The sequence below is a fragment of the Malaya genurostris genome, chromosome 1 (assembly GCF_030247185.1).
Source record: "Malaya genurostris strain Urasoe2022 chromosome 1, Malgen_1.1, whole genome shotgun sequence".
NCBI lineage: Eukaryota > Metazoa > Arthropoda > Insecta > Diptera > Culicidae > Malaya > Malaya genurostris.
The window spans coordinates 144,935,275-144,962,123 of record NC_080570.1 but is presented as its reverse complement, the minus strand read 5'-3'; the positions used below and the strand labels follow the sequence as shown (position 1 = coordinate 144,962,123).

Below are 26,849 nucleotides of genomic sequence, written 5' to 3'. Positions count from 1 at the left end.
GGAAATTTCTCCCAGTACATCGACATCCTCCTGCGTTGAATTATTAAACTATGCAAATCAGGACGACCGGAGTCATCAAGTTGAATCACCTCATCTTCTTGACCATCTTGATCACGCATTTCTCGGTAAAATAATTTTACTAGTTATTGTGACACTTATTACTTCAATTTTCTAGTGCAGAGGTCGGGAACCTTCTGAGCCGAAAGAGCCAAAAAACGCTAAAAATCATGACCTAACAAGATTCACCAAAAATGTTACTTTGAATTGCTGAAATTTGTCATCAAATTCATCTTCATTTTTTTCTACAACAGTACTGAAGTAATTCGTGTCAACAGATGCACTGGTTTTATCGCAATATTGCTTTGGGAATTGCAAATAAAGTAATTTTTAGCTTTAAATTCTTTTTAATAATTGATTTTTCTTCACAGCAAATAGATTCTTGCGTCAAAACATAGGCAGGGATCTGTGTTCTTACTGTTTTATTGCTTTTTGCTTTAAGAATAACCCATCCCAGTTGTGAAGTGCAACTGCTGACAAATGTATGGCACAAATCTCCAAATAACCAGGCGAACGTGCCACATGAGCCGATTCCTTTCTGGTTCCACTTAAGGTTGTATAACATTGTTTTCTTATGCGGTTTTTTACGCAGATTTCCAAAGTTACGCGGTTTTCTTGTTTTGTCTTAGAAATGCATGAAACGTCGAGATCTGGTGTTATTCCGATTTTTTTTAAGTCAACTCTCTGACATTTGGAAAATTATCGATTTTAAAAAAAATTGTATTACACCAGATCTCGACATTTCATGCATTTCTGAGACATTCGGCATTAACAATTTTTTTTCGATTTCAATGATTTCAAAATTGTCAAACATTTGGTATACAAAATAATGCTTCTTTTAAGAATTTTACAAAAAAGCGCGAAGACCTCCATTATTTCGACCGGAAATGATGACATTTACGACGGGATTCAGTGAAAAGCGAGAACACATCTCGTATTTCAAATCGGTACAACGAATGTTTAACTGTTGATCGGAAGGAAAAAAGTGGCCGAAATGGATTTCCGTTTAGTGAAAAGGGCAGTTCAAGATTTTAAGAAGAAGTGAAGTTCATACAAAGTACCTCCAAAAGCGTCTACTTCCACTTCCATGGTCACACAATAGTCCTACACTTATCTGGCCTGATTTAGCCTCGTGCCATTATTCGAATGATGCTTTGGAGTGGAACAAGGCTCATGAAGTTATGTTCGTGTCGAAGGACATCAATCCCGCGATCGCACCGGAACTACCACCAAGTGAGAAGTACTGGGCCTAAGGAAGCAAAATTGAAAGAATACATGAAGAAAAAAATGGATTTCCAGGCAAAAAAAATGTTGGTTCAAACTTTTTACAAGACCTTGGAAAATGTTAAAAAATATGTTTGATTTTATTCCCTGAAAGTTTGGAGATATTCCGTGGAATGGTTGAATTTTGAGTAGAGTCCGTAAACCGTTAGGAAGAAGTTGTAGGGAAACGATTGGCCAAAAAGCCATACATTGAACAAGGGTTGAATGCCGTTTCAAGAATTGGAAACAACTGAACTGAAGGGATATTTTTTTCAAATCGCATCTTATCTCAAAAATCTCAAAATCTTGATGAAAAATAGTCATTTACACAGTACAATGTTGAACAAGGGTTGAATGCCTCTTCTCTTCTTTCTTTTTTGAAATCGTATCTCATCTGCAAAACATCAGTCTAGATAAAACATTTTAACAGTCATTTAAACTCTAGAATATGATCTAAAAAACCTTAAAACAATAAATTTGTTCATGATTTTTTCTCTTAGAGGTAGCCGTTCTCGAGGCATTAGGACAATGATCGATATTCTTCATAGATACCATTTCTGTACAGATTCGAGACCGATTTTCTAGGATGAAGCCACATTTTGGTGTGAGTTCGAAGAAAGCGTTCCTGGTTGGGAAACAGTACCGGCTTTGTTAAGCACATGGACAAATATCTGATAAAAGTGAATAATGAAGGATGCTTTTCAAAGTTGGAATTTGGTAGTCAGTTTTTCACACCCAATTAGAATACTGCGAAATTTACATGCAAAGCCTTATGAAGTCGACCGAGAATATTAGAATTGTAACTAACGCTCCGATGGAGCAACCATTTCCATTAGTCAGAAAAATGTAACTGCCATTTATGTGAAGCTACTTTCGTCATTTTCAAAACAATAGATTCAAGACAATTTCGTGTGTTAATTTAGCATTGCTTCTTGATGAAAAAAATACTGCACAAGCTCAGCAATGGCTTCAAAAGTGTCATCCAGACTTTGCACCATCGAACAGAACCATTTGTCATCGTTTTGTTGAATTTAAACGTGACCGTACAGATATCGATGATGGTGAACGATCTGCCCGTCCATTTGAGGGGGTACTCCAAAAAAATCCACAAATTGGTTATATCTAATCGTAAATTGAGATAGCCGAGGCCGTAAAGATATCAGAAGGCAGTGTGTTTACAATTATACTTGAAAATTTAACTTAGAGAAAGTACTTTTCAATCTGGGTGCAGCGTTTAGTAACAGTAGATCAAAAACAACAACGTGTTGATGATGCAGAGCAGTGTCTGGCCATGTTACAAAGTAATAAACTGGATTTATTGCGTCGATATATGACAATGGATGAAATATAGATCCATTACTTCACGCCGGAATCAAAACGATCATCATCTGAGTGGACTGCAACCGGTGAACTACGTCCAGAGATTATGGCTTCTGTGTCTCGGGATGAACATTACGGGCTCTTAACAGATCGGCTGAAAAGTTCGTATCGTTTCTATGAGAGGGCGCCACTAGAATTAAATCCATACCATTCTCAGTTAGTACCAACCTTCAAAAGATACGTGTATAAATTTGACAGCTGTCTGATTATTAGTTTGTGAGATATTGCATTTTGAGTGAAGCTACTTTTGTTATTGTGAAAAAAATGGAAAAAAGGAATTTCGTGTGTTGATGAAACACTACTTTTTGATGAAAAAAAGTTCCGCCGATACCAAAAAATGGCTTGATGAGTGTTATCCAGACTCTGCACCGGGCGAAGCAACAATTCGTAAGTGGTTTGCAAAATTTCGTACTGGTCATATGAGCACCGAAGACGATGAACGCAGTGGACGTCCAAAAGAGGCTGTTACCGATGAAAACGTGAAAAAAATCCACAAAATGATTTTCAATTACCGTAAAGTGAAGTTGATCGAGATAGCTGACATCCTAAAGATATCAAAGAAACGTGTTGGACATATTATTCACGAATATTTGGATATGAGAAAGCTTTGTGCAAAATGGGTGCCGCGTGAGCTCACAATCGATCAAAAACAACAACGAAAAACCATGCTGAAATTGAACGAATTGGGCTTCGAATTGCTCCCTCATCCACCGTATTCTCCAGATTTGGCCCCCAGTGACTTTTTCCTGTTCTCAGACCTCAAAAGAATGCTCGCTGGTAAAAAAATTAGAAGCAATGAAGAGGTAATCGCTGAAACTGAGGCCTATTTTGAGGCAAAGGACACATCGTACTACAAAAATGGTATCGAAAAGTTGGTAGATCGCTATAATCGCTGTATTGCCTCTGATGGCAATTATGTTGAATAATAAAAACGAATTTTGGCAAAAAAAAATGTGTGTTTCTATTAAACGATACGAACTTTTCAGCCGAACTGTTATACATGAGAATCAAAAATAAATTTAATGCATGTGATGTGCAAATAGTAATAGTTTCTTTCTCATTATGGCCGCTAACTTCAAGCTCTATATGAGGAAATTGGAATTTGGATATATCATCAAATTAAGATCAAATTTCCGGGCCCCCAGAAAAAGTCTGAGCCCGGGGGGATTCATAAGTGCATTTTGCCGGGAGGGGTTTATTTTGAAGCGGATGGAATTGATTTAGAAAGATAAATACAAACTTTTCGTTTCATAATCACATTCCGAGTATTGATGTAGAACACATCTTTGTTTTCCATATAGGGGTACAAATTGGAAACGCTAGGCAGAAGAAGTACAGAAAAGTGGGTTTTGAACAGTTGCAGTTGTCAGTTGTGTTTCGATTTGTAATATTTTTCGACCAACTGATTGGAAATATTACTGCGCATCGATTTGAACGGATAAAGCTTCATTTTTCACGTATGGGCTTGAAACATCTGTATATGCTTGTTGGGATTCAGTAGTCATTCGTCTATCTGCGCGTACAGCAAACAATGTCTGCTATAATGGTTACTACCACAAGCATTCAAATGATAGGATTTTCAGCTACTGAAATTCATCGAGTCATGCCCAGCTCCTCGACCTACTGTAATGAGTAGAGGAACAGTTACACAGTGACGTCGTGTTCATGTCGAAGATTGAAGTACACTGAGGTCTTTTTTATGCGGTCTTTTTTATGTGGTTTTTACGCGACTTTTTTTATGCGAATTTTCAGAGTTATGCGGTTTTTTTATGTGAAGTTTCAGAGTTATGCGATTTTTTTTATGCGAAAAAAAGACTTCAGTGTAGTAGGATCTGGTTGATAATTATCTAATTGTCTCCACTCGCAGGTGATAAGCTTCCATGCAGAGCGTTTGTGGAAAGGTGAAGTAGATTTGTAAAAAACTAAACATGTTGGGTTTTTTTCTATAACAATAACTTTGTTGATGTTAAAAAAAACCTGTTCTCTCGAAGACAGCCTCGTACGACAAGAACAAGGTAAATTTTCTGAAACTTGGCAAAGGCAAAGAATTTTTCCAAGTTCTCAAATCAGATCTATCAGAAAATTTCAGTAGTCCTGAACAGGACATGAATCACAGTAAAAATCAACCATTCACCCAACAGAAACAATCAAATTGCGAAGCAATAACGCTTTTACGGCTCTTGTTATCACATTACTACGTTAGTCATCAAACGAAATCGGTAATGCATCATCGCCGCCGCCACCGCTGTTGCCGCAAAAAAAATAGAAGAGCACAGACTCGGGCGGCTCTGTTTGTTTTTGCGCGCCAGATATAGAACAATAAGCAAACATTTAGCAGTCCGAATCGTTCCGCATAAACCCTCCTCTAAGGCAAAGCAAAATGCGGAATGAAAACCAAAAAAAAAAAAAACACGCAGCATGAAAGAAAACAGCCAGCTGAAATTGTGTAAATATTTGCACTACGATGAGGCACAGTGCATGAAATAAAGACTTTCTTATAAATGGTGATGAAATGAAGTGCGTAAGTGAACTAACTAACTAACCAACTAACGATGCTACCGTGTTTGAGTGGTGGTATGTTATGACTCAAGAAGTCTTTCAGGAATGTTTTTTTCTTTCTCTAAACAACTCGTGATTTAGATTGGCCTCGTGAAGAATTATCTAAATTGAATCCTATTTGTGTAAGCTTTTAGTTGGATAACCTCACATAGTTGAAGCAATTTTTTTTTACTTTCGGTCTATCAGATCCGAGGTCACTTCAGTAGGGAGCAGTGTGAACTTGCGAGGAAAATATGTGCGAATACACGACTAATTAGTGTATTAAGTGCTCATAGCAGTTAGAATTGCACAACTTCAATAGTTTTAGAAAAAAACAAAGCATCGATAGCACAAGATCGCTCTACAAATATCAAAACACCAAAATACGGAAAGTAGAACAAAAAGAGATCAAACAGAGTGACAGGAAACTGCAGAATAAATAGTAGAACATTGGCACAAGAAAATGACCAGGAAATCGGTAGAAAAGATGTCACAACGGAAAGTGTGCATACACAGACTGAAGTTGGTAGGCAACATTTGATTCGACATACCTTAATGTCACCTTTTGCCTATTGTTTCGGCCAATTCACACCGTTTCGATTGTTTGTGATTTTGGAATGAATGTGGTGGTGGTGGTTGCATAGAATGAAAGTAATGAAAATAAAATAGAAATGCCGAAAAACGAAAATAACAATACTGTTAATGTGAGTTTACAGTCCCGGATTAATCTAAACAAGGTTCGAATGAATCAATCAACTGAAATGACTGGTGACTGCGAAGCGAGTAAATCGTAATCTGATGTCCGATGATTACCACAGACAAACAGACCTGACACCAGTGTTAGTATCTGTTTGTCAGTGCTTCGAAAACCCCAGTTAAACGAAACAAGAAAGAGACCATCAAAGCCCCTCCCACTCGGGTTCGGTTCGGTCGGTGACTCACCTGCTGTAGTTTGTAGTGGTTGATGATGTCCTGATCGGCGGGACAGGATTGCGTGAAGGCATCCAGCTGATACATATGATACATATATCGCCACAGAGCCGTAAGGTGTTTCTGAAAATAGCGGAACGGAGCGTTTGGTTTGAAATTTTCACTCACAGCCCACCCACATTCCACTAGAGCCTTCACTTACTGGTATCTCGAATTCGACAAAGTACTTGCCGGCCACCCGAATGTGCTGGAGCCGAGGCATCAGCTCGCAATCGAAACAGCACATCGTATCGCCCGTCAGGAAGCGGGTTCCCCGCACTGCCAGATGGTCGTTGATTTTGCGCAGGTGTGCCAGCAGAGAGTTGTTTTTGTTTTCGTCCTTTTTGACCAGCATCAGCTTCAGCTTCGAGTACAAATTTTCGATCAAAGTGGCAACTTCTTTGTCCTGAAAGTTGAACGAAAAAAAAAAATTGTGTAAAATTGAACGCCTCGATCCGTCAAAATAGAACTAACCTGCACGAACAGATTGTAACCACCGGGAACGGACTTCATAATGTGTCGCTCGATTTTGTCATTCTCCAGAATGGCAAGTCCGTTGTCGATCAGGATCGGTGGATGGGTGGCTTCGAAATTGGTGCGGAAATCGGGTGGTGGTTTTTGCATGTCCACTGTGGTGACCTGCGGAGAAAAGAAGAAAAAAATTAGTCTCGTTTCCTGCTCAAAACAATCAAATTTTCTACTTGAAGAATCATAAAGTATGCAAGACAAAAAAAAAACATCCCCGACTGTACACAGCGTACTTGTACGGTGTTTTGTTGCAACGAATTTCCACAACTCCAAAATAGATCAGGTTTCGCAATTTGACGAAAGATCAGCAAGAGAATTCATCTCATTCATCTCTTCTATGTGCAACACTTCAATCCACAACTGACAGTAGATTCCAGTGAACTTAAGTTTCGCCTCAAGCTCATTAGTGTATTAGCAGTTTGTGTTGAACTGCTAACGCCACCCAATGGTTCAACGTAGACCACTAAGCAGACGTAAAGATAATGCTTTTAGAAGAACACTTTTTCCACAGAAATTTCATATCTTCACTGAAGTGCCGACAGAACAAATATTTGTGACGGCTTGCTGGTCGTCAACAAATAGTAGCTATTTAGGGGTTTTGGTACCGCATGGGTACCGGTTATGTGCTAAGTGCACTGATGAACCGAGGGCGAAATGTAAGAATAAGAAATAGTTATGTGCACTTAGCACAAAACCGGTACGAAAGCCCCTCGGACCAGCAAACTTCTACTTTTAACTCGGAAAAGTCAAAAATTAAAATTCACGAAACATCAATGTTTTTAAAGAGCCACAAATATTTTCTAGTCGTTTCAAACCTTTTCCTTAACTTAATAAAGTAATTAAAATTAACATATGTAACATATTAGCTGTAGTCTAACATCCAAAAAACCGCATGTGGTTCGCAAACCATACCCAACTAAGGTATACGTACTAGAAATGGTCGGGTAAGCATTTTTCCTACATTTGAAAACAGCTCTATAATGTATTTTAGAGGCTACTGGGTTTGGTATATTCAACAATAATGTTTCGGCTTCATTTAGGCTTCAAGAACCTGCATCTGTTTATATAGCAGAGTTAGCAGCAGTTCATTATAGCTTGAATGTAATCGTCACATTATCTCCAAACAATTATTTTCTCTTCACAGATAGTCTGAGTGCAATTGAAGCCATTCGCTCAAACGCTGCTGGCAAAAATGAACCGTTTTTCTTGGGCAAAATAAAACAGGGCCTGAACGTCATATTGAATAATAATTATCAAATCACAATAGTTTGGGTCCCGGCTCATTGCTCCATTCCAGGCAATGAAAGAGCCGATATTTTAGCCAAACGTGATGCTATTAAGGGTGAAATTTATGAGAGACCGATTGGTTTCAATAAATTCTAGATCGCGTCTCGCCAAAGAACACTTGCCAGCTGGCAAGCTTCTTGGGATAAAGATAATCTGGGTTGGTGGATGCACTCAATTATTTCTAAAATATCGACAAAGGCATGGTTCAGGGGACTGTATATGAGTAGGTACTTCATTCGTGTGATATCCAGACTCATGTCCAATCACTACACGTTAGATGCTCATCTCCTTCGAATTGGACTTTCCGAGACTAATCATTGTGCTTATGGCGCAGGTTACCGCGATATTGACCATGTTGTTTGGACATGCGTTGAGTATCGTGATGTCAGATCTCAATTAATAAATTCCTTGCGTACTCAAGGTAGACTATCCAATGTCCCAGTTCGCGACATTATTGCTTGTCGTGACCTTCCTTTCATTAAACTTCTTTATCATTTCATTAAGTCCATTGAAGTTCAAATTTAAATTTTATTTTATGTTAGACTTCTTTCTCTTTCATGAGTTCAACCAATAGCCTTATTATATGAATAAAAGTGATGAACTGATACAAACAAACCTAAATAGTTATAAGATCATGTACAAAATAAATGTATTTTATTTAATGTTATTTATAATAGAGAATAGCTTGATAAAAACAGTGTTTAGATTAACTAATGAGTATCATATTTTGGTACTTAATATTTGGTTAATATGATATTCAAAATGTATTAGCTTCAAAATACTATGTATTGTGGATGCCACGGCGAAGAAAAACTTACGTATGTTGCCTATGAAATAAACGTATGAAAAAAAATTTTGAGCTTGAGCTTGAGCTTGAGCGACCACCCCTGGTTGCTACTCCGTTACTGATCGGGATTAGCTGAAATTGTACAGGGAATTTCTAGATGATCCGATCTGGGACTGGTAAATCATCCTTCAATGTACATCTTCTGGTAATCCCAGAATTCATTGATCAGTACCGGCACCGGCCAGGCCCGATAATAGATCGTCTAAGGAATGGGAAGGGATGTTAGTCCAACACTTGTTGTTACTAGAGGCCGTATATACTACTGCGCACTCCACAAGTGTCACGGGAGAAGGATATTTGTTAGTAAAAATTTCAGTATTGGCATTATTTGCGCGCGACTCAGTATGTTCCGAGCATCTTGATCGGATGCACCACTAAACTCACTGACCTCCCGAGTTAACGTTTCAACAACATCCTATATTGAAGTCCCGGCAAGTCTTGATTCACAGCTCGTTTTCGAAATTTCATAGCTCTTTACAAATGAAATTACGTGATACAAAATAAACGAGTGAATAGGATTTGAAAAAAAACTATAATATATTTTATCTAGATTTTCAATCACAACATTCAAAAATGTGTAAAATTCGAATTTCTTGCCAAAAATCACAAATCTGTACATACAGAATCTTGGTCTCAAATTTACCTGACAAATCTTGTGAAATACAGATTATTTTGTATATGTAGCAACCCTGCTTGAGACACTTACCTTATGATCCAAAAAGAACCGGAATTTTTATTTTAAAATTCCCGCGCTTGTCCAATCGGTAAACTTTTATTCTCTCAACGTTGGCAACACTTTTATACACATTCTGTCAAATTTTGACGCATATCGTACGATTAGTTTTTGTTTGGCGTCTATACAAAGAAGTTGAAAAATTTTCGTGTGGCGATTTTTATAATGGCTGAAAATTTAGAACAACGTGCGTGCATCAAATTTTGTGTTGCAAATGGATTTAAGTGTTCCGAAACGTTGAAAATGTTAGAAAAGGCCTTTGGTGAATCGTGTCTAGGAAAAACACAGGCATACGAGTGGTATAAACGCTTCAAAGGTGGTCGTACAAGCTTGGATCATGATCAGATCTCTGGCCGCCCAACAACATCTGTTACTGAAGAAAACATTGAAATGGGCGAAGCAAATCGTGTTGCAAAATCGTTCTGTACCGATCAGTGTTATTGGACATCTCTTATGGATCAGCCGAACACATTTTAACTGATGTTTTGGGTTTGAAACGCGTCGCTTCTCGGCTGGTGCCAAAAGAGCTGAATTTCATTCAAAAACAGCGTCGTGTTGATGTGGCCAAAGAGATGATTTCCAACGCAGATAGTGAACCCACATTCATCGAATGCATCATAACTAGTGATGAGGTGTGGATCTATGAATATGGCGTCGAAACCGCACAACAATCGACCGAATGGCGATTCGAAGGCGAGCCAAAACCATCCATTATAAAAATCGCCACACGAAAATTTTTCAACTTTTTTGTATAGACGCCAAACAAAAACTAATCGTACGATATGCGTCAAAATTTGACAGAATGTGTATAAAAGTGTTGCCAACGTTGAGAGAATAAAAGTTTACCGATTGGACAAGCGCGGGAATTTTAAAATGAAAATTCCGGTTCTTTTTTGATCATAAGGTATATTGTACCGAAGCACAGTGTCTTTACTGTTGAAATCCCGAACGTAAAAAAAGTTTACAATATACTGATCGTTTTCAGCTAATAGTCATCTGGTGATTTGGCAGACGTCTGCTTAGCAGTTTATGTTCAATTGTTGAGTGGCATGACAGTTCAACATGATTTGCTATGCACTAATGAGTCGAAGGCGAAACGTAAAATGAAAAATATAAAACAGCCATCTGTGCTCAGTACAAACCGCTTCCTTGGAACCGAACCACTTGATGAATCTCGAATCGCTCTCGTTTTGTAACATATCATTTGTTATTTTTTATAAGCATAGTTTATTTTTTGTTATCACATCTGTCATTAAAATTCAGTTCGTTTTACTTCGAGTTTAAAAAACAAACTTTATTTATCACTGTGTTAATTATAGGTAAATTTGTGTTCACTAAGCAACATTTGCGGAAAGTTTTCAGTTCCAATTGGAAGAAAAGTACAGCTGAAGCTCATCAAATGCTTGTGGATGTTTATGATGATAGCGTTCCAACCGATAAATCATGTAGGGAATGGTTTCGACGTTTCTAGAATGGTGATTTAAGCGTTGAAGACAAGTCTCACTCTGGACAAGCAGAAAAAATCGAGGACAAACAGTTGGACGCATTACTCTATGAAGATGCGAGTCAAATGCAAGAGCGCTTTGCAGGATCATAGGAAATTACTCATGATGAATGAGGAATGATTCAAAATCAAGACACGGGTTCCTAATGAACTTAAACCGAGAGACGTTGAAAGACGATACCAGAGAGAATGGCCGAAATACAAGCAAAGATATGATAAAGTTATTCTCCTACATGACAACGCTTGGCCTCATGTCGCAAAAGTCGTGAAAAAATATTTGGAAACGCTTAAGTGGGACATTTTGCCGCACCCGCCATATTCTCCTGACATTGCTCTTTCTGATTACTGGTTGTTTCGAAAATTGCAGCACTACCCGGCAGGTCATCGATTTACTTCTTTCGCAGAAATCGAAAATTGGCTTCAAACTTGAATCACCTCAAAAGACAAGACATTTTTTCGGGATGGATTTAGAAAATTGCCTGAGAGGTGAGAAAAAGTAGTAACCAGCAATGGACGATACTTTGATTGATATTTAACTATTACACTGGACAAAACTAGATGTATTTCATTTATGCTCGCTACTAGAACTAAGCACCATGCGTTTCCTTCTGATAGAGATACAATGAAAACGCATGATTGATTGTTATCTTTTTTAGAAAAAAAAGATCAAATATTGTGGTGGTCCACATAAACAAATTAATCCGAAAGATTTAAAGCATTCAAAAATTATTTGTTACTAAAAATGCAGAATGGTATAAAAATCGAAAACGGGAGATAATATGTTTCAAAAGTTTTAAGTACTTTTCAATGCAAGAAATACAGGGTGATTTTTTAAGAGCTTGAGAACTTTTTTAAACAATAAAACGCATAAAATTTGCAAAATCTCATCGGTTCTTTATTTTAAACGTTAGATTGGTACATGACATTTACTTTTTGAAGATAATTTCATTTAAATGTTGACCGCGGCTGCGTCTTAGGTGGTCCATTCGGAAAATCCGCTTTTTTATCGACAAATTTTGTTCAGCGATGAGGCTCATTTCTGGTTGAATGGCTACGTAAATAAGCAAAATTGCCGCATTTGGAGTGAAGAGCAACCAGAAGCCGTTCAAGAGCTGCCCATGCATCCCGAAAAATGCACTGTTTGGTGTGGTTTGTACGCTGGTGGAATCATTGGACCGTATTTTTTCAAAGATGCTGTTGGACGCAACGTTACAGTGAATGGCGATCGCTATCGTTCGATGCTAACAAACTTTTTGTTGCCAAAAATGGAAGAACTGAACTTGGTTGACATGTGGTTTCAACAAGATGGCGCTACATGCCACACAGCTCGCGATTCTATGGCCATTTTGAGGGAAAACTTCGGAGAACAATTCATCTCAAGAAATGGACCGGTAAGTTGGCCACCAAGATCATGCGATTTGACGCCTTTAGACTATTTTTTGTGGGGCTACGTCAAGTCTAAAGTCTACAGAAATAAGCCAGTAACTATTCCAGCTTTGGAAGACAACATTTCCGAAGAAATTCGGGCTATTACGGCCGAAATGCTCGAAAAAGTTGCCCAAAATTGGACTTTCCGAATGGACCACCTAAGACGCAGCCGCGGTCAACATTTAAATGAAATTATCTTCAAAAAGTAAATGTCATGTACCAATCTAACGTTTAAAATAAAGAACCGATGAGATTTTGCAAATTTTATGCGTTTTATTGTTTAAAAAAGTTCTCAAGCTCTTAAAAAATCACCCGTTATATCTCCAAAAAAATTTAAAAAATATGTTAATTTTCCCCTGGAAAAACGGACCTAATCAATTTTTAAATTTTTCGGAAAATTTCAAACTTTTACGTCAAAATTCAAATTTTAGCTTTTTGAATTTTTCAAATTTTTGCTTCAAAAATCAAATAATGCAAATCAATAGAACTCCACCCAAGCTCTGTCAATATGGCAGTTTAAAGATTCAGATTATGGGAAAATTGTCGCTAGTTCAAGCATTTTTGAAATGTGTAATAACAATATAAATTTTCTTCAGGAGCAGACTTCACATGCTTACCCGGCTGTGGTTATTTCCCATTTCGAAATTGTCATAGATACTAAAATTCAAGAATTATGTCAAAATGTTTGAAATTTGAAATAAATAATTTTGATCAACGAACTAGAAAAAAAAATTATGTTTGATTTTCGTATTCTAAAATCTTGACATAGAGAAAATTCGAAAACCATCAAATCACGATAATCATGATAAATTTACGTTTTTCTGAGACTGAAATAAAAGAACCTTCAAAATGACTTATTACAGTCAAGGATGGCTTTTATCGTATCAAAGAACGCTCACCAGCAACTCTTCACACGATTGAATCAGTGCCATCAAAGAAAGACGGATATCATCGCAACAACAAAACCCCGCCATGGTTCATTTAATAAGAATGGACACCAATGCGAGAGCTAATTTTTCTCGATGACCCGTCTGAGCATCACGAGTTAGCACGCTGTTGTGGAGATTCGCTCTGATGCAATAAACGGTCGCTCATTCTCGTTTAGCGGTTCCGATTCGGGCAGTGGATAATTACGATAGAATCATTTTACTATTGCCGCTTATTTCAACTATGTGTATATAACCTTTGTATAAGTTGTGTCTATGAAAATGTCTGTGAATTCTCCACACAAGGGTTTTGAAATACTGTAACCTAGTATGAGAATCATCAAGTCGAATCATCGATTCGGTTTTCTGCGATAATTGTCAACTTGCGATTCTCTCTTGGATAATTCCACACAGCAACGATCATTATCAGACTGTACATTTTTTAAGGGCCGTGAAATAGTCAGAATATGAAGTGGAGCGAAGAAATGTAGAAAAATTCTCTCACGGTTCATGCATTGAGAGACTCGAGTTATTGTAGCATCTTCTACCGGATTGAAAATTTTGTGTATAATATAGATAGCAATATAGCAGCTTCTGTCAAATTTTCGGCAATCACCAACACTGATTACAGTAGATCTGACACTCTCAAATCTCAAGTTCCTAAGTAGATTTTTTTCAAGAAATATTTTTTTTTTTAGATTACACCAGATCAGGACGTTTGATGCATTTCTAAGACATTTCAATGTTTCATGCATTTCCTAGGCATCTGGCTATGTTATAAGCCGACGCATTCGACTTGGTGTTTACCCTTCAGGTAACATCAAGCTCAGTAAGTAAGGGGGCATGCAGCGCCCTTAGCAAATTTTCCTTTGAATTTGCTAGTATTATAGGAAAAAGTAGGAAATTGTGAAGGAAACGCTCATATCAGCGTAGCCGCAACCTTCATGTATAAACTTTATTATAGAAGCGTGCACATTTTCGAGCATGAGTCATCGAAACGATGTTTAAGAAAAAGCGCAGCAATGTTGTAAAAACAAAGCTATTTTTTCAACGGACACTGGTCACTGCCTCTGGCATAGTGACAGTGGTCTCGGCTTTCGGTAGAACTTCGGGAGAAAGTCGGATGAACTTTCTACTTAGAATCACAAGCTCGGCTTGTACTAAAATCTTCGGGCTTTACCCGAAAGTAAATGTTAGGAGCTTAAAAACTCATAGTTGGGAAGAGTTAGTCGGCTAGTAAGTCAGTCTCAGAGTGTGCGCGGAAAATATCCGTTAGTCTCGGGCGTCGGCCCGTAGACAAACCAGTTAGTCGGACAGTCACTTCACGTGAGTTCAAGTGCAATCAATTTTTCAGAAAAGTCGTCAAGTAGTTTAATTCCGCGTACAATATCGTGGTAGAATTCGCTAAATATGGCTAACAGAGAAGCCTAACACAGTGTTGAATAGTGATAAGAAAAGAGTCCGTTAAAGGTGGCCGATAGAAAGGCACGAAAAAAAAACAAAAAAAAAACAGAAAAAAGATAATAATGTGAAGAAACAGAAGTAAATAAAAGTTTACAGAAGAACAAATTTTTTTTTTAATTGTGGCAAAGACTCGGACTGCGCGGCAATACAGGCTATTCGGATAAATAGGCTATTCACATAGAAAAAAAAATTAGATTTCGGAAATCTCAAAATTTTTTCAAGTGCCAAAGTCGATTTGAAAAAAAAAATTCTTTAGATTACACCAGATCTGGACGTTTCATGCATTGCTTCAATATTTGGCCTCAAAAAAAAATTCTTTAGTTTTGCGGTTTTTACGCGGATTTCCGAAGCTACGCAGTTTTTTTTGCGCGGTTTTTCTTACGCGAATTTTCTAAGAATACTATAACACTGGAGAGATTTCCCTATTTGCTAATAATTTACATTTCACAATATCAAATTGAACGAGTTTTATCGAAAAAAAATCGCGTTTTCTCCTTCAGTGTCCCGTAGAAGTAAAAAATTTAAATTTCGAAGAACCCTTCCAGTGTTAGCTAAGGAGCACTATTATCTAACAAATGAACTTAAATTTTTTTTAAATTTCAGATGATCCAGCACTGAGTTTTGAGAGCCACCGCATTTTTACTTTTTTCCGTGACTAAAGAGATGTTGGCTATACAAAAAAATCACAAAAACATGCCGTTTTTGTACGAATTAATGCGGTGCCAGAATCCCTAAGAAAATAATTTTATTATTATTTTAAATATATTTTTTTTACTTTTCACCGCAATATCTCTCTTGATGGAAGGTTTTTTGGAGAAATAACGGCTTTCGTGCAATAATATCCAATCGTTAATCAATTTCTCGCAATTCCATCGAATAGACATAACAAAATTTCTGCCTAGATTTGGAACCGCGTTGTACTGTCCATATGTACAAAAAATATCTAAACTTGATAGTATTTTCAAAACAATAATTTATTTGTCAAGAGGTGAAATCAGTGTTGTACTTTTTCAGGCAATTTGATTCGGCAATAAAACTCGACAGCTTGTGATATTTTTATCAAAACAATTTTCTGCTATTTTCAATTATCAACATTCCGGGTGACCGGGTTTGAAGTATTCCGAGAATTCTCCGCAATCTTTCAAATGCAACACCCGACACCGGCGACGCCGACGATGACGACGACGACGATGACGACGACGACGATTCCATTGCCTTGTAAACTGATGTTGGTTGGGTACAAGTGGTGGGTGGTGCACACCATCCTGCTGTTACTGCATTCAACAAAAGGTTGGAGTTTGTCCGGTCAAGTGCAAGCAGTGAGTGGGTGGGTTGGTGCTTGTGGCAGCGCAGCAGCACGGCGGATGTGCGCACGTACCCCACATGCTGCAACGCGTAGAAGATCATTAACATCATCGTCGCTCGTAGTCGTCACGTGGTTTCACAGTTGTTTGTTCGGGGTGTGTTGGCTCCGACTTTATCTCCGATACTTGCGAGAGATATTATGTGTCTCGATCGACTTGGTCCGTCTGAAGAACCAATGAGCAGATGCCTCGTTCTGTTTGGGGGGTTATGTCAGACAGTTTCGAATCACAAGCGCCCTAGCCATGCTGGTTTTTCAATTGATGATTCTGAATGGTTATATTTAGACTGTTGATTCAAGGTTGGTGTAGAGCCGCGATCCGTCAAGTGCACACTCTTACATTTTGTTCTGTCCAGATGAGCATGGAAGCAAATTGCTTACGAGCAATTTGCAATCGAAACTAGGTTCGATTAGTGAGAGAAAGATTATTTATATACATGGCAGTTTGATGCACGGAAAAAATGTTTTCGCTTGAATGTAGACAATTCTCAGTAACGGAACGAACGTATGTCTTTATTTTATTCAGTGTGAAATCGAGCAAAATGATTCCATCACATATATTAACTTCAACTTCAGAACTTCAGCTTGTGTGCTTTTATCTGGAACAGGCAAACGGGTTTCAAACGATTTGAATACATACTTGAGACTATGAAGTCATACGGATGTATAAAAATAGGGAGGGCAACAATAATCGATTATCGTCATCAGTTGGCGATTTGATCATTGACAGCTATAATGTGAGTGTAATTGCTAATAACCAATCAATTTAAATCACATTAGAGCATTATTCTTTCTGAGAAATGTGCTTAAGACTTTCGTGATCGTAGATTACGATTGTCATCGTGAAGGTATTTCCTAATCGTAAATATAATTATCGGCTAGAGGACGGGTATAAAGGGATGGGCCTTTCACGCAGCTCATTGACTATGAGAAAGCTTTTTTTCAAAGTGGGTGCCGCGTTGGCTCACTGTTGACCAAAAACGAGAACGTGTTGATGAATCTGAGCAGTGTTTGGCCATGTTTAAGCATAATAAACCGGAATTTTTGCGTCGATATGTGACAATGGATGAAACATGAATTCATAACTTCACTTTGGAATCAAAACGATCGTCAGCCAAGTGGACAGCAACTGGCGAACCTCGCCCAAAGCACCCGAAAGCACAATAATTCGCTAGAAATGTTCTGGTCGTGGTATTTTGAAAACGCAACGTATCACAAGTCAATCAAAACAACGGTAAAACTACATGAATTGAACTTCGAATTGCTCCCACATCCACCGTATTCACCAGGTTTAGCTCTCATAGACTACTGGCTGTTCGTAGACCTGAAAAAAGGCTCGCCGGTAAGAAATTTCGCACGAATGAAGAGGTTATCACTGAAACTGAAGCCGATTTTAACCCCTTAACGCTCAAGGAACATATGTTTCTCTTCTATGAAAATCGTTATAGATTCATCAATTACTATTAAATCAATATTTTTTACGGAATGTTACGGAACTTATTTCCAAGGCGACAAATGTGTTTCTGAACGAATAAGCAAAACGAATTATCAATCTTTATTGCACTAAAAAAGTTTGTGCAAAATTACAACAACGTCCACAAGTACACGAAATCGTTTCGTAGAATGCCATAACTAACTATTTATTTTACTGTTCTGATAATCAAAGTAATTAAAGCAATAAATTAAACTACGATATAATAAACCAAACTCTTCTTTTATTTATTTCTAAGAGTCATATGGAAAATAGTTCCCACGAAATTATAGGAAACTTATGCATCCTGCAATGTTTTTCTAAAATATTGTCTTGTACTGACATATTTCGTCCTACACATCTTATGGTCGTGAAGGGGTTAAGGCAAAAGATATATCGTTCTACAAAAGTGGTATTGAAATGTTAGAGCGGCGCTGGAATGATTGCGTTGCTCTTGATGGAGATTTCGTTGATGAATGAATTTAATTTCGAACCAAAAAAAAATCGTGTTCTCTTTGTTAGACCTTTCTATAGAGAAAGGCAAAACGGTCTTCGGATATTTTATAGGTAATTAGGTAGCTCTAATACATGAAAAATGTATACAATGTAAAAATGACCTGAATTTATAATTCATTTGGAAAATAAAACTAACAAAATCAATTTTTTTATTAACCATATTTTCGATTTTTTTTACTGTCTCTATGGAAAGGTAAAAGAATTGCTGGAAAACCGGAATTTCGAACGGAGCCATAATGTTATATACCATTCGACTCAGCTTGATGAGATCGGAAAATGTGTAGGTGTGTAAGTGTCTGCACCGATTGCAACAAGATGAGACTCGTTTGAAAGCTACTATTGATCCATTGATCAAATTCGCAGATTGAATAGCTGTCACATATGATTCCGGAGATATGATGGCATAAGTGACGTAACCGACAAAACGTGTTGTTTTTTTTTACCGCTCAATTTTCTCAGAGCTCGTTTAGCCGATTTTAACACGCTTAGGCTCGTTTGAAAGCTACTATTGAATTTTGGATGAAGTTCGAAAATCAAATGGTTGTCACTTCCGGTTCTGAAGATGAAGAATAGTATAAATGACGTAACCGACTAACCACTGCATTGCACTCAAAAAGCTGAAGCTAGTAATGCCAAACAAAGTTGAAAGAGTTATTGGGAACATTTCCGGTGTAACAGTTCGATGTAACAGTTCGTTGTAAGTGAAAACTAAAGATTGAGGAATGGAAGATTGAGGAATTCGCTTGTGTTTTTCAATACGATAAGATGACGATATATTTTCGGATGGGATTTTTTATTAAACAAACAAATCTCAGAGCTGAACTGAGTAAGTCTCTCTTCTTGAATCTGTGCAGTAACTCATGTGCACGGAAAAGACAATAACACAACTACAACAGATACTTGAAATTTTATGTCTGATGTATATAAGTTCATCGAATAAATAGATTAAAAAAAATATTGAATGGGGTTGGGGACGCAGTTCATTCCTTCAATTCGACCGGTTATGCAGTGCACATTGTCCACATGAGGACGAGACGCCACTGAATTAAAGGTTGTTCATCGTCTTATTCGCCACGAACACTTTGGTCTTTGCTCCGCAGCTGCATATCCCTTGCCAAATCATCAGTTTTTTGACAAATTTGTCCATAAAAGCAAACTTAAACTTCGCAAGAACATCTCCTCGTGCCGACGTCATGTAGACCAGGAAGCAGACATCCTTGGTACTTCGTCAAAACCTGCTGGTACAATTTCCGAGCTCGATTTTTGGAGACGTAACTTTGCTTCAACGTTCTGTTTGGTTGCTTGCTGGCTCGACAAGAACGATATCCTGCTTGCAAACGAATTCTTCGAACGGTACTACGAGCAGAAGCATATTTTTGTGCGATTCCATTATCTGATAGTCCAGGGTTTACTTACACTTTCTGGTTCACCTTGCGGTCATATGTCCCACTTGGATGCACTCGATCCACGCTCCTTCACTCCCTCAAACGTTCGAGAACATCATACACGGTTGATTTGGTGATTTTCAACGTTTTTGCGATTTTTGTTGCGAACAACGTTCGAAGTGGGGTCGCAGAATTTATCCTCTCCTCTCGGCTTCCATCTGGAATAACTTTTGAATCCCTGCATGAAACACCGTAAAATTTATACCGGACAATGTAAACAAACCGCTGTAAAATAATTCTTGCAGCAATCACTTTCCGTGCCGCTGCAACACAATAGGTGATTCCGGATAAATCTCACAATATTAATGGCCGAGGACAGAATCTTACAAATGTCATAATGAGACTATTTAAATGGCAAAAGAAAGGCTTCATATCACCACTAGGTGGATTAAGAAGAGTTTTCGGAGATAAGTTTGGAATATTGACTACAGTCAAAATGGCAAACCGATTATGAAAATTGTCTGTTCAGGTCATAAATAATGCATATGAAAATTTGAACCTAATAAAAAAAGCTGGTGGGTAATGTCACAGACATAACTGTAGGACGTGAATACGAATAAAACCGACAATCTTTTTTCACCGTTCCGAATATTGATAATCGTTCGTATTAGTAAATTGTGTGAATTTTGCAACTTTTATTGAACATTTAAGGGTGCAAACTTTGCATCTGCTTAGCGGTTCAAATTGAACTGCTAGGTAGCAGTGCTAGATGGCACTTCGATTAGAAACGCTTCAAGCACTGATGAGCCGAAGGCAAAACGCGAAGAAATCGAACTTTTACTGTTTCGCTTCCAGAATTGTAACAGAGCATCTGTACTAAAATACGATTTTTTTCGTGAATTTACATACTCAGTAGAGAAAAACTTCGCATAATCCTTTGAGAAAATTTGAATGGTTCAGAAAAAATCAATTAGCGGAATTTATCCGATGTTTACAACTGTTGAGCACTTTTTGCCATTCCTTATTTATCTAAAAAAAAATCTACATTCTGGACCGGAATTGAACTCTGGAACTGAACTCGAAAACTAAACTCCCAAATACGATATCTGGGACAGGCTCAGTAGCATAATTCAGGTTCGGAATTCAGATCCAGAATTCAGGTCATTCAGGATTTAGTTCTAGAATTCAAAAATCTAGAATCAAAAAACTGAATTCAGTTTCAATAGCTGGTTTCAAAATCCATGTTCCGAAACTAGTTTCAGCATGTAGGATCTGAACTCTGGAAATGAATTCTGAGACTCAATTCTGGTTCAGAAGTCAGTTCTAAAATTGAGGTTCGGAATCCAGATCAAGAATTCAGGTCAAGAATTCAGTACTAGAATTATGGAACTGAGCTCATTTTCAGAATTTAGGTTCCGAATTTAGTTCCAGAACTGAATTCTGAATTTGAATTTCGAACCTTAATAAAAAAACTGAATTCAGTTTCAAAATCTAGTTCCAGAATCCATGTTCAGAAGTGGGTTCCGGCATGCAGGATCTGAACTCTGGAAATGAATTCTGAGACTCAATTCTGGTTCAGAAGTCAGTTCTAAAATTGAGGTTCGGAATCCAGATCAAGAATTCAGGTCAAGAATTCAGTACTAGAATTATGGAACTGAGCTCATTTTCAGAATTTAGGTTCCGAATTTAGTTCCAGAACTGAATTCTGAATTTGAATTTCGAACCTTAATAAACTGAATTCAGTTTCAAAATCTAACTTCAAAATCTAGTTCCAGAATCCATGTTCAGAAATGAGTTCTAGCATGAAGGTTCCGAACTCTGGAAATGAATTCTTACGACTGAATTTGGGAAATGGATTCTGGTTTAGAAGTCAGATCTAAAATTCAGGTTTGGAATCCAGATCGAGAATTCAGGTTAAGAATTCAGGTCATTCAGAATTTAGTTCTAGAATTATGGAACTGAGCTCATTTTCAGAATTCAGGTTCCGAATTTAGTTCTAGAACTGGAATTTCGAACCCTTAAAAAAACCTGAATTCGGTTTCAAAATCTAGTTCCAGAATCTGTTTTATTTTTGTTTATATTGAAATATTACAATTGAAAATTTTATGAGAGCCTAAAATTTCAGAGTTAAAATGTTGTACTTTTTTGAAATTACTTAATTGTAATTGACACGTCATGCCTGTCTCTAACGAAATTTAGGCCTTGAGGTGCTAGATTTTGAATTGTGCATTTCTAAAATTTACTCCTGATTCAGAAATCAGTTAGAATCCAGATCGAGAATTCAGCTCTAGAATTATGGAACTGACCTCAATTTCAGAATTCAGGTTCTGAATTTAGTTCTAGAACTTGATTTTCGAACCCTTAAAAAACCTGAATGGTTTCAAAATTTAGTTCCAGAATCCATGTTCAGAAGTGGGTTTTTAGCATGCAGGTTCCGAACTTTGGAAATAAATTCTGATCCAGAAGTCAGTTCTAAAATTCAGATTAGTAGCTCAGACGTAGATCTAACATTTAGTTCCTGAATCCAGATCTAAAATCCTAAATCAGAATTCTGAATTCGAACTCCGAACTCACTAAATTTTAATATAAGCCCAATTTAAATCAAGAACCTCTAGGTTTTAAATTTCGTTAGAGACAGGCATTACAATAAAATAATTTAAAAAAAGTACAACATTTTAACTCTTTGAAATGTTGGGCTCTCATAAAATTTTCAATTGTAATATTTCAATATAAACAAAACTAAAACGAAACGCTCAATTTCAATTTCGAAGCGTCAATTTTTCTTTCTGGTTATTATTCATATTATTTGGTAATAATATACGTTTAAAATTATTATTTATTTGAAAAAGACGGATGGGTGTTGTCAGAGACATAACCGTAATGACGTAAATACGAGTAGAGCTGATAGGAAGTGTTTTATTGTAGATAAGCTTAGTTCAACAGAAGAAAATATCGTTTCCTTGGGATCGATATCTGGATTCAAAAAAGGGGCGATTGATTGAATGTCTTAGACGTTTAGCAACGTTAAAGTCTTTTTCCTCGATGACGCAGTAAAACTTTATGTTACTCAAAAATTGGGTAATAAAATCCTAATTCTGAAAAAAACTTATTTCCAAATCTCGTTCAATACGCAATGCCTTTCAGAAAAACTCTCTACCATAATCTTACTCAACATTGTTTTCCGTCCAACCTCAAACCTAAGGTTAAATTACTATTCATTCCCCCCGGTTGAGGTCACTCCGACCGACCGACAGACTGCATCCAACTTGCTTAACTAAATAAACAATCCGACCGTCCGACCGACAGTACAACCATTGCATCAAGATTCCAAGTAGTTTAGTTAGTTTGTTTCAATTTTCGGACGACTACACGTGTTGTTTGTTTCACTACACGCTGATAGTCTCTTCCTGCCACCACCTGCCGGCCGTTCTCCCCTCGACAAAACCCAAGGCGGCGGCGGCGGCGGCAGATGAAGAAATGGAAAGCCGCCACCGCCGCCCCAGCACTGTTAGACATTTATATGTATTTATTTCTTTATGATTTCATTGGTTATCCACCAGCGCCCAACATTTTTTTTTTGCCAGCAATCACCGCATTTTGTCGGTACACTGCGTGGCGTGTGCTCTCGGGGAAAATTCCACGTAACCATCCGGTAAGTGGGTGACTGGATGCAGGAAGCGGTGGTAGGCTGAGGGGAAAGTGGTTTTGATGTTTGTTTTCTTCCCTTTGGATTGTGTTTGCAACTGATGACGTAGAGATTGAGACATTATAGATCAAGTGCACGATTAGAACGGCTTTAATGAAGTCGACGACGTGTTTTTTTCTCGGTTCCGGTCTAATGCGATTGTCAGGAGTCTCCATATTGTAGACGGTTTGAAGATTGGAGTAAATTGGAGGACGATAATCGTTACTTATCTCTAACGTTATCAATAGAACTAGTTCGTGCAGCATGGCATTCCAGTCGTTTGATGATAATTTATATTGAAAAGTTCCCGAGAAGGTGTTGTTGTTTAACTTATCCAACTCAAAATTACAGATTAAGTCGTAAAACCATGGGTAGAATATTGATTATTCCAAGTTTCAAGTCCAAAAGATAACGATGGAAGCATTGCATCACTAATGTATCATTTTGCAGATTGACGTACTTAATATTAATATACTAATCCTAAAAACGTTATCATTTCAAATAAATAAACAAACAAAAAGTTTTGATGTTATCTTTTTCTACGAAGTCACGTCCAATCTTTTAATGAAGAAAATAGGGGATCTACCTGAATTGAGGGTCAAGGATCGACTTTATGAACGGTTTCTACTGAATGAATAACAAAACGAAACAAAATCATCACGAAAGTAATTAATAGCAGTGACATCCAAGGCGCTCGTGACGTTAGCTGGATTGAAGCAGGGAGATGCACTCTCAATTCTTTAATAATATGTCGTACCAAGGTGCGTTTGAAGATCCGGCAGTCAGTGCAACGTTACCAACATTCTACGAAGGAACTAACAAGAATAAGATTGTCAAGATAAAGAACACGAAGATTACAAGATTGTCGACGATTTAACGCGTGGATCAAAAAGTTACGGGACTGACACCATAGTTGGCGCTTCCAACACAATTTCTGTATTATTTTTCACCTTCACAAAATGCCTGTCGAAATTTCATGAAATTTGATTTTTGATCCATAAGTTACAGTGATTTGAGTGACGCTAGCTTTGGCATTCTCAAAACAATGTAATCGAAATAATTAATTTTTTTCATTACTTTTTGACAAAAAAGTTTTTCAGCAACCTAGGGAAAAGATGATATATTTATCGATCCACATGTTCTCTGCTCGTATGTCTCTCAAAAACTGTGACTAGAAATAATGGTAATGGATTGCTTTATTAAAATAAATACTTTGTAAAATTAAAATAATTAAAATAAATTTCAATAAATAAACTTTTTTTTTCGAGTGACACGAAAATTTCGTTTATTCGGTACTTGTAGTTGAAGATGTAACTGAACTTCATCAATTGTAACTGTTTTTATCGATTTAGTTACAAAAATGTAAACACGCCACAGTCAAAGAATTATGTTGCCAAAAAATAACCGTGCTAAAAAAAAGCCAAAATACTATGCTAAAGAGTATTGAATTCAATCTTTCAAACACTCAGAAACGATTGCATTGAAAATTTTTATTCTAAGCGTCATTTCATCGTGCTTCTTTCAAACCCCTGCTATTGGAAAAAGTCGGAAAATCATTTGCACAACGATGTTACATGCGAGGTAAAATAACTTTATGCAGCTGCTTGTAGAGATTTTTACAAGTATTGTAATTTTATACAAGTTATCAGGTGTACAACTTCCGCCGTTTTCCGATAGGTGGCTGTACTGGCTGAGGCTGGTCAAAATACATAGATGATAATGCCTTTGAAGAGATTGTGTACAGTACCAAACGAATTGTCATCGCCGTTTCAGTGACAGTTGTTATTGTTTTCGTATTATTCACGCTCGAAAATGTCTGTTTATGTGCCCAATTCTCGCCATTTGCGGGAAGTTTCACTTTTCTGTTACGATTCGAAAAAAATGCAGCTGAAGCGCATCAAATGCTCTCAGAATGCTTTCGGTGATGCTGCTCTGAGTAAAAGAACGTGTCGGGAGTGGTTTCAATGTTTTAAAAATGGTGATTTCGTTCTAAAAATGGTCGAAGACAAAGACAAAACGCTTTTATTTTGCCGTGAGCACGATAACTCAAAAACTAATGAATCGATTAATTCACAATTTTCAGGTGAAAGAAAGCAAAAAATAAGCCTATTGAGGAAGGGACCGTACAATCTATAATCTTTCGCATATAACGATATAAATTGTTTCACAAACATAACATGTACTATTCGATGCTTTTTAATTCATCCATGGAAGGTATTTAACTCCTTAACCATTCTCAAGTAATTTAGACTCAAATTACTCGAGAATGGTTAAACTCAAACTGAATTTCAAGTCTAAACATCTTGAGAATGACTATTTGGTGGACCGTCACTAGAACAAATTTATTGCGGTTTGTACTGAGTGCACATGACCGGTTTATATTTCTAATTATTACGTTTCGCCTTTGACTCATCAGTGAATAGCAGTTTATTTAGTTGGAAGAAATTGAACAACAGTTTATGTTGAACTCGTGGCACTCCAACATGAGCTGCTGTGCACTGATGAGTCGAAGACGAAGCGTAAAAATAATATCATTCTCTAGTGTTTAAATAACTGTTTTCCATAAAAAAAAATTGGAAACGGATCCGGACAAAATTCTACACTTACTTATAGGTACATAATACCTGTCATTTGAATCTAAGTTTGTGGAAATCGGTTCTGCCGTTCCTGAGAAACGATGGAACGAATACCCAAAATCAATGTATTTGATCATCAACTAACCTAACCTGTTCAATTGATGAATTATACGGCTAGTTGAAAGTATTTTGCTTGATTTTTCAGTGTCATGTAGACGAACAAACTCTTGAAAATGAAATATTTATCAATAACAGTCTGTAATTCCGGAACCGGAAGTCGTATCCGGATAAAATTTGGTAGTTTTATGAAATTGTAAGACCTTTCATTTCAACTTGTGAAAATTGGTTGAGCGATCTTTGAGAGAATCGAGTGCAATTTTTTTTTGAACATTTTACCGTGTAACTCCGGAACCAAAAGTTGGATCAGGATGAAATTCGATAGCAGGCTTTAAAATTATACAGTCGTTCATTTGAATCGGACTCACTACTGAGATTTTTTTCATTTTATATTTTTCCTCGAGCACTTTACCCCGTTAGTCTCGAACCGGAGGTTCGATCTAGGTAGAGTTCAATAGCAGGCTATGGGACCGAGAGACCTTTCATTTGAATCTATGTTGGTGTAATTCGGTCCCGCCATCTCCGAGTTGCCTTTCACGGTATGGAATCAGAACGTGACACGTTCCCTAATTATCTGGAGATTTGTGCATCAGATGAGAGATTACTTCAACCACAATCCGGGACAAGGCCAAAAAACTCATTATTGGTTTGTTCGTGTGGTTCATCCATTAGGCGAGGAAATGCACCTAACTTCATTTCTTGAAGGTAGTGAAGAGGTCCAACCTAACCAATGAACAGAATACGATGGCCAAATGCCGCACAAGAAAACCGTACCGCAAGTGATTGGTGTAACTGAAATGCATCGTAATGGA

General features: G+C 37.3%; 1 protein-coding gene across 2 annotated transcripts in view; it reads right to left on the bottom strand.

Annotated features, from left to right (window-relative positions):
• The window catches only part of LOC131426069 (chloride intracellular channel exc-4), a 70,713-nt gene that overhangs the window by 1,492 nt on the left and 42,372 nt on the right, over positions 1-26,849 (bottom strand). Inside the window, exons 3-6 of one of the 2 annotated variants that reach the window (XM_058588499.1) lie at positions 6,682-6,846; positions 6,371-6,613; positions 6,181-6,291; positions 5,790-5,807 (exon numbers count right to left, since the gene is read on the bottom strand). In XM_058588499.1, coding sequence (XP_058444482.1) covers positions 5,790-5,807; positions 6,181-6,291; positions 6,371-6,613; positions 6,682-6,846 — 537 coding nt within the window. The remainder of the gene's footprint in view (positions 1-5,789; positions 5,808-6,180; positions 6,292-6,370; positions 6,614-6,681; positions 6,847-26,849) is intronic. The other variant, XM_058588500.1, reaches the window with a different exon arrangement.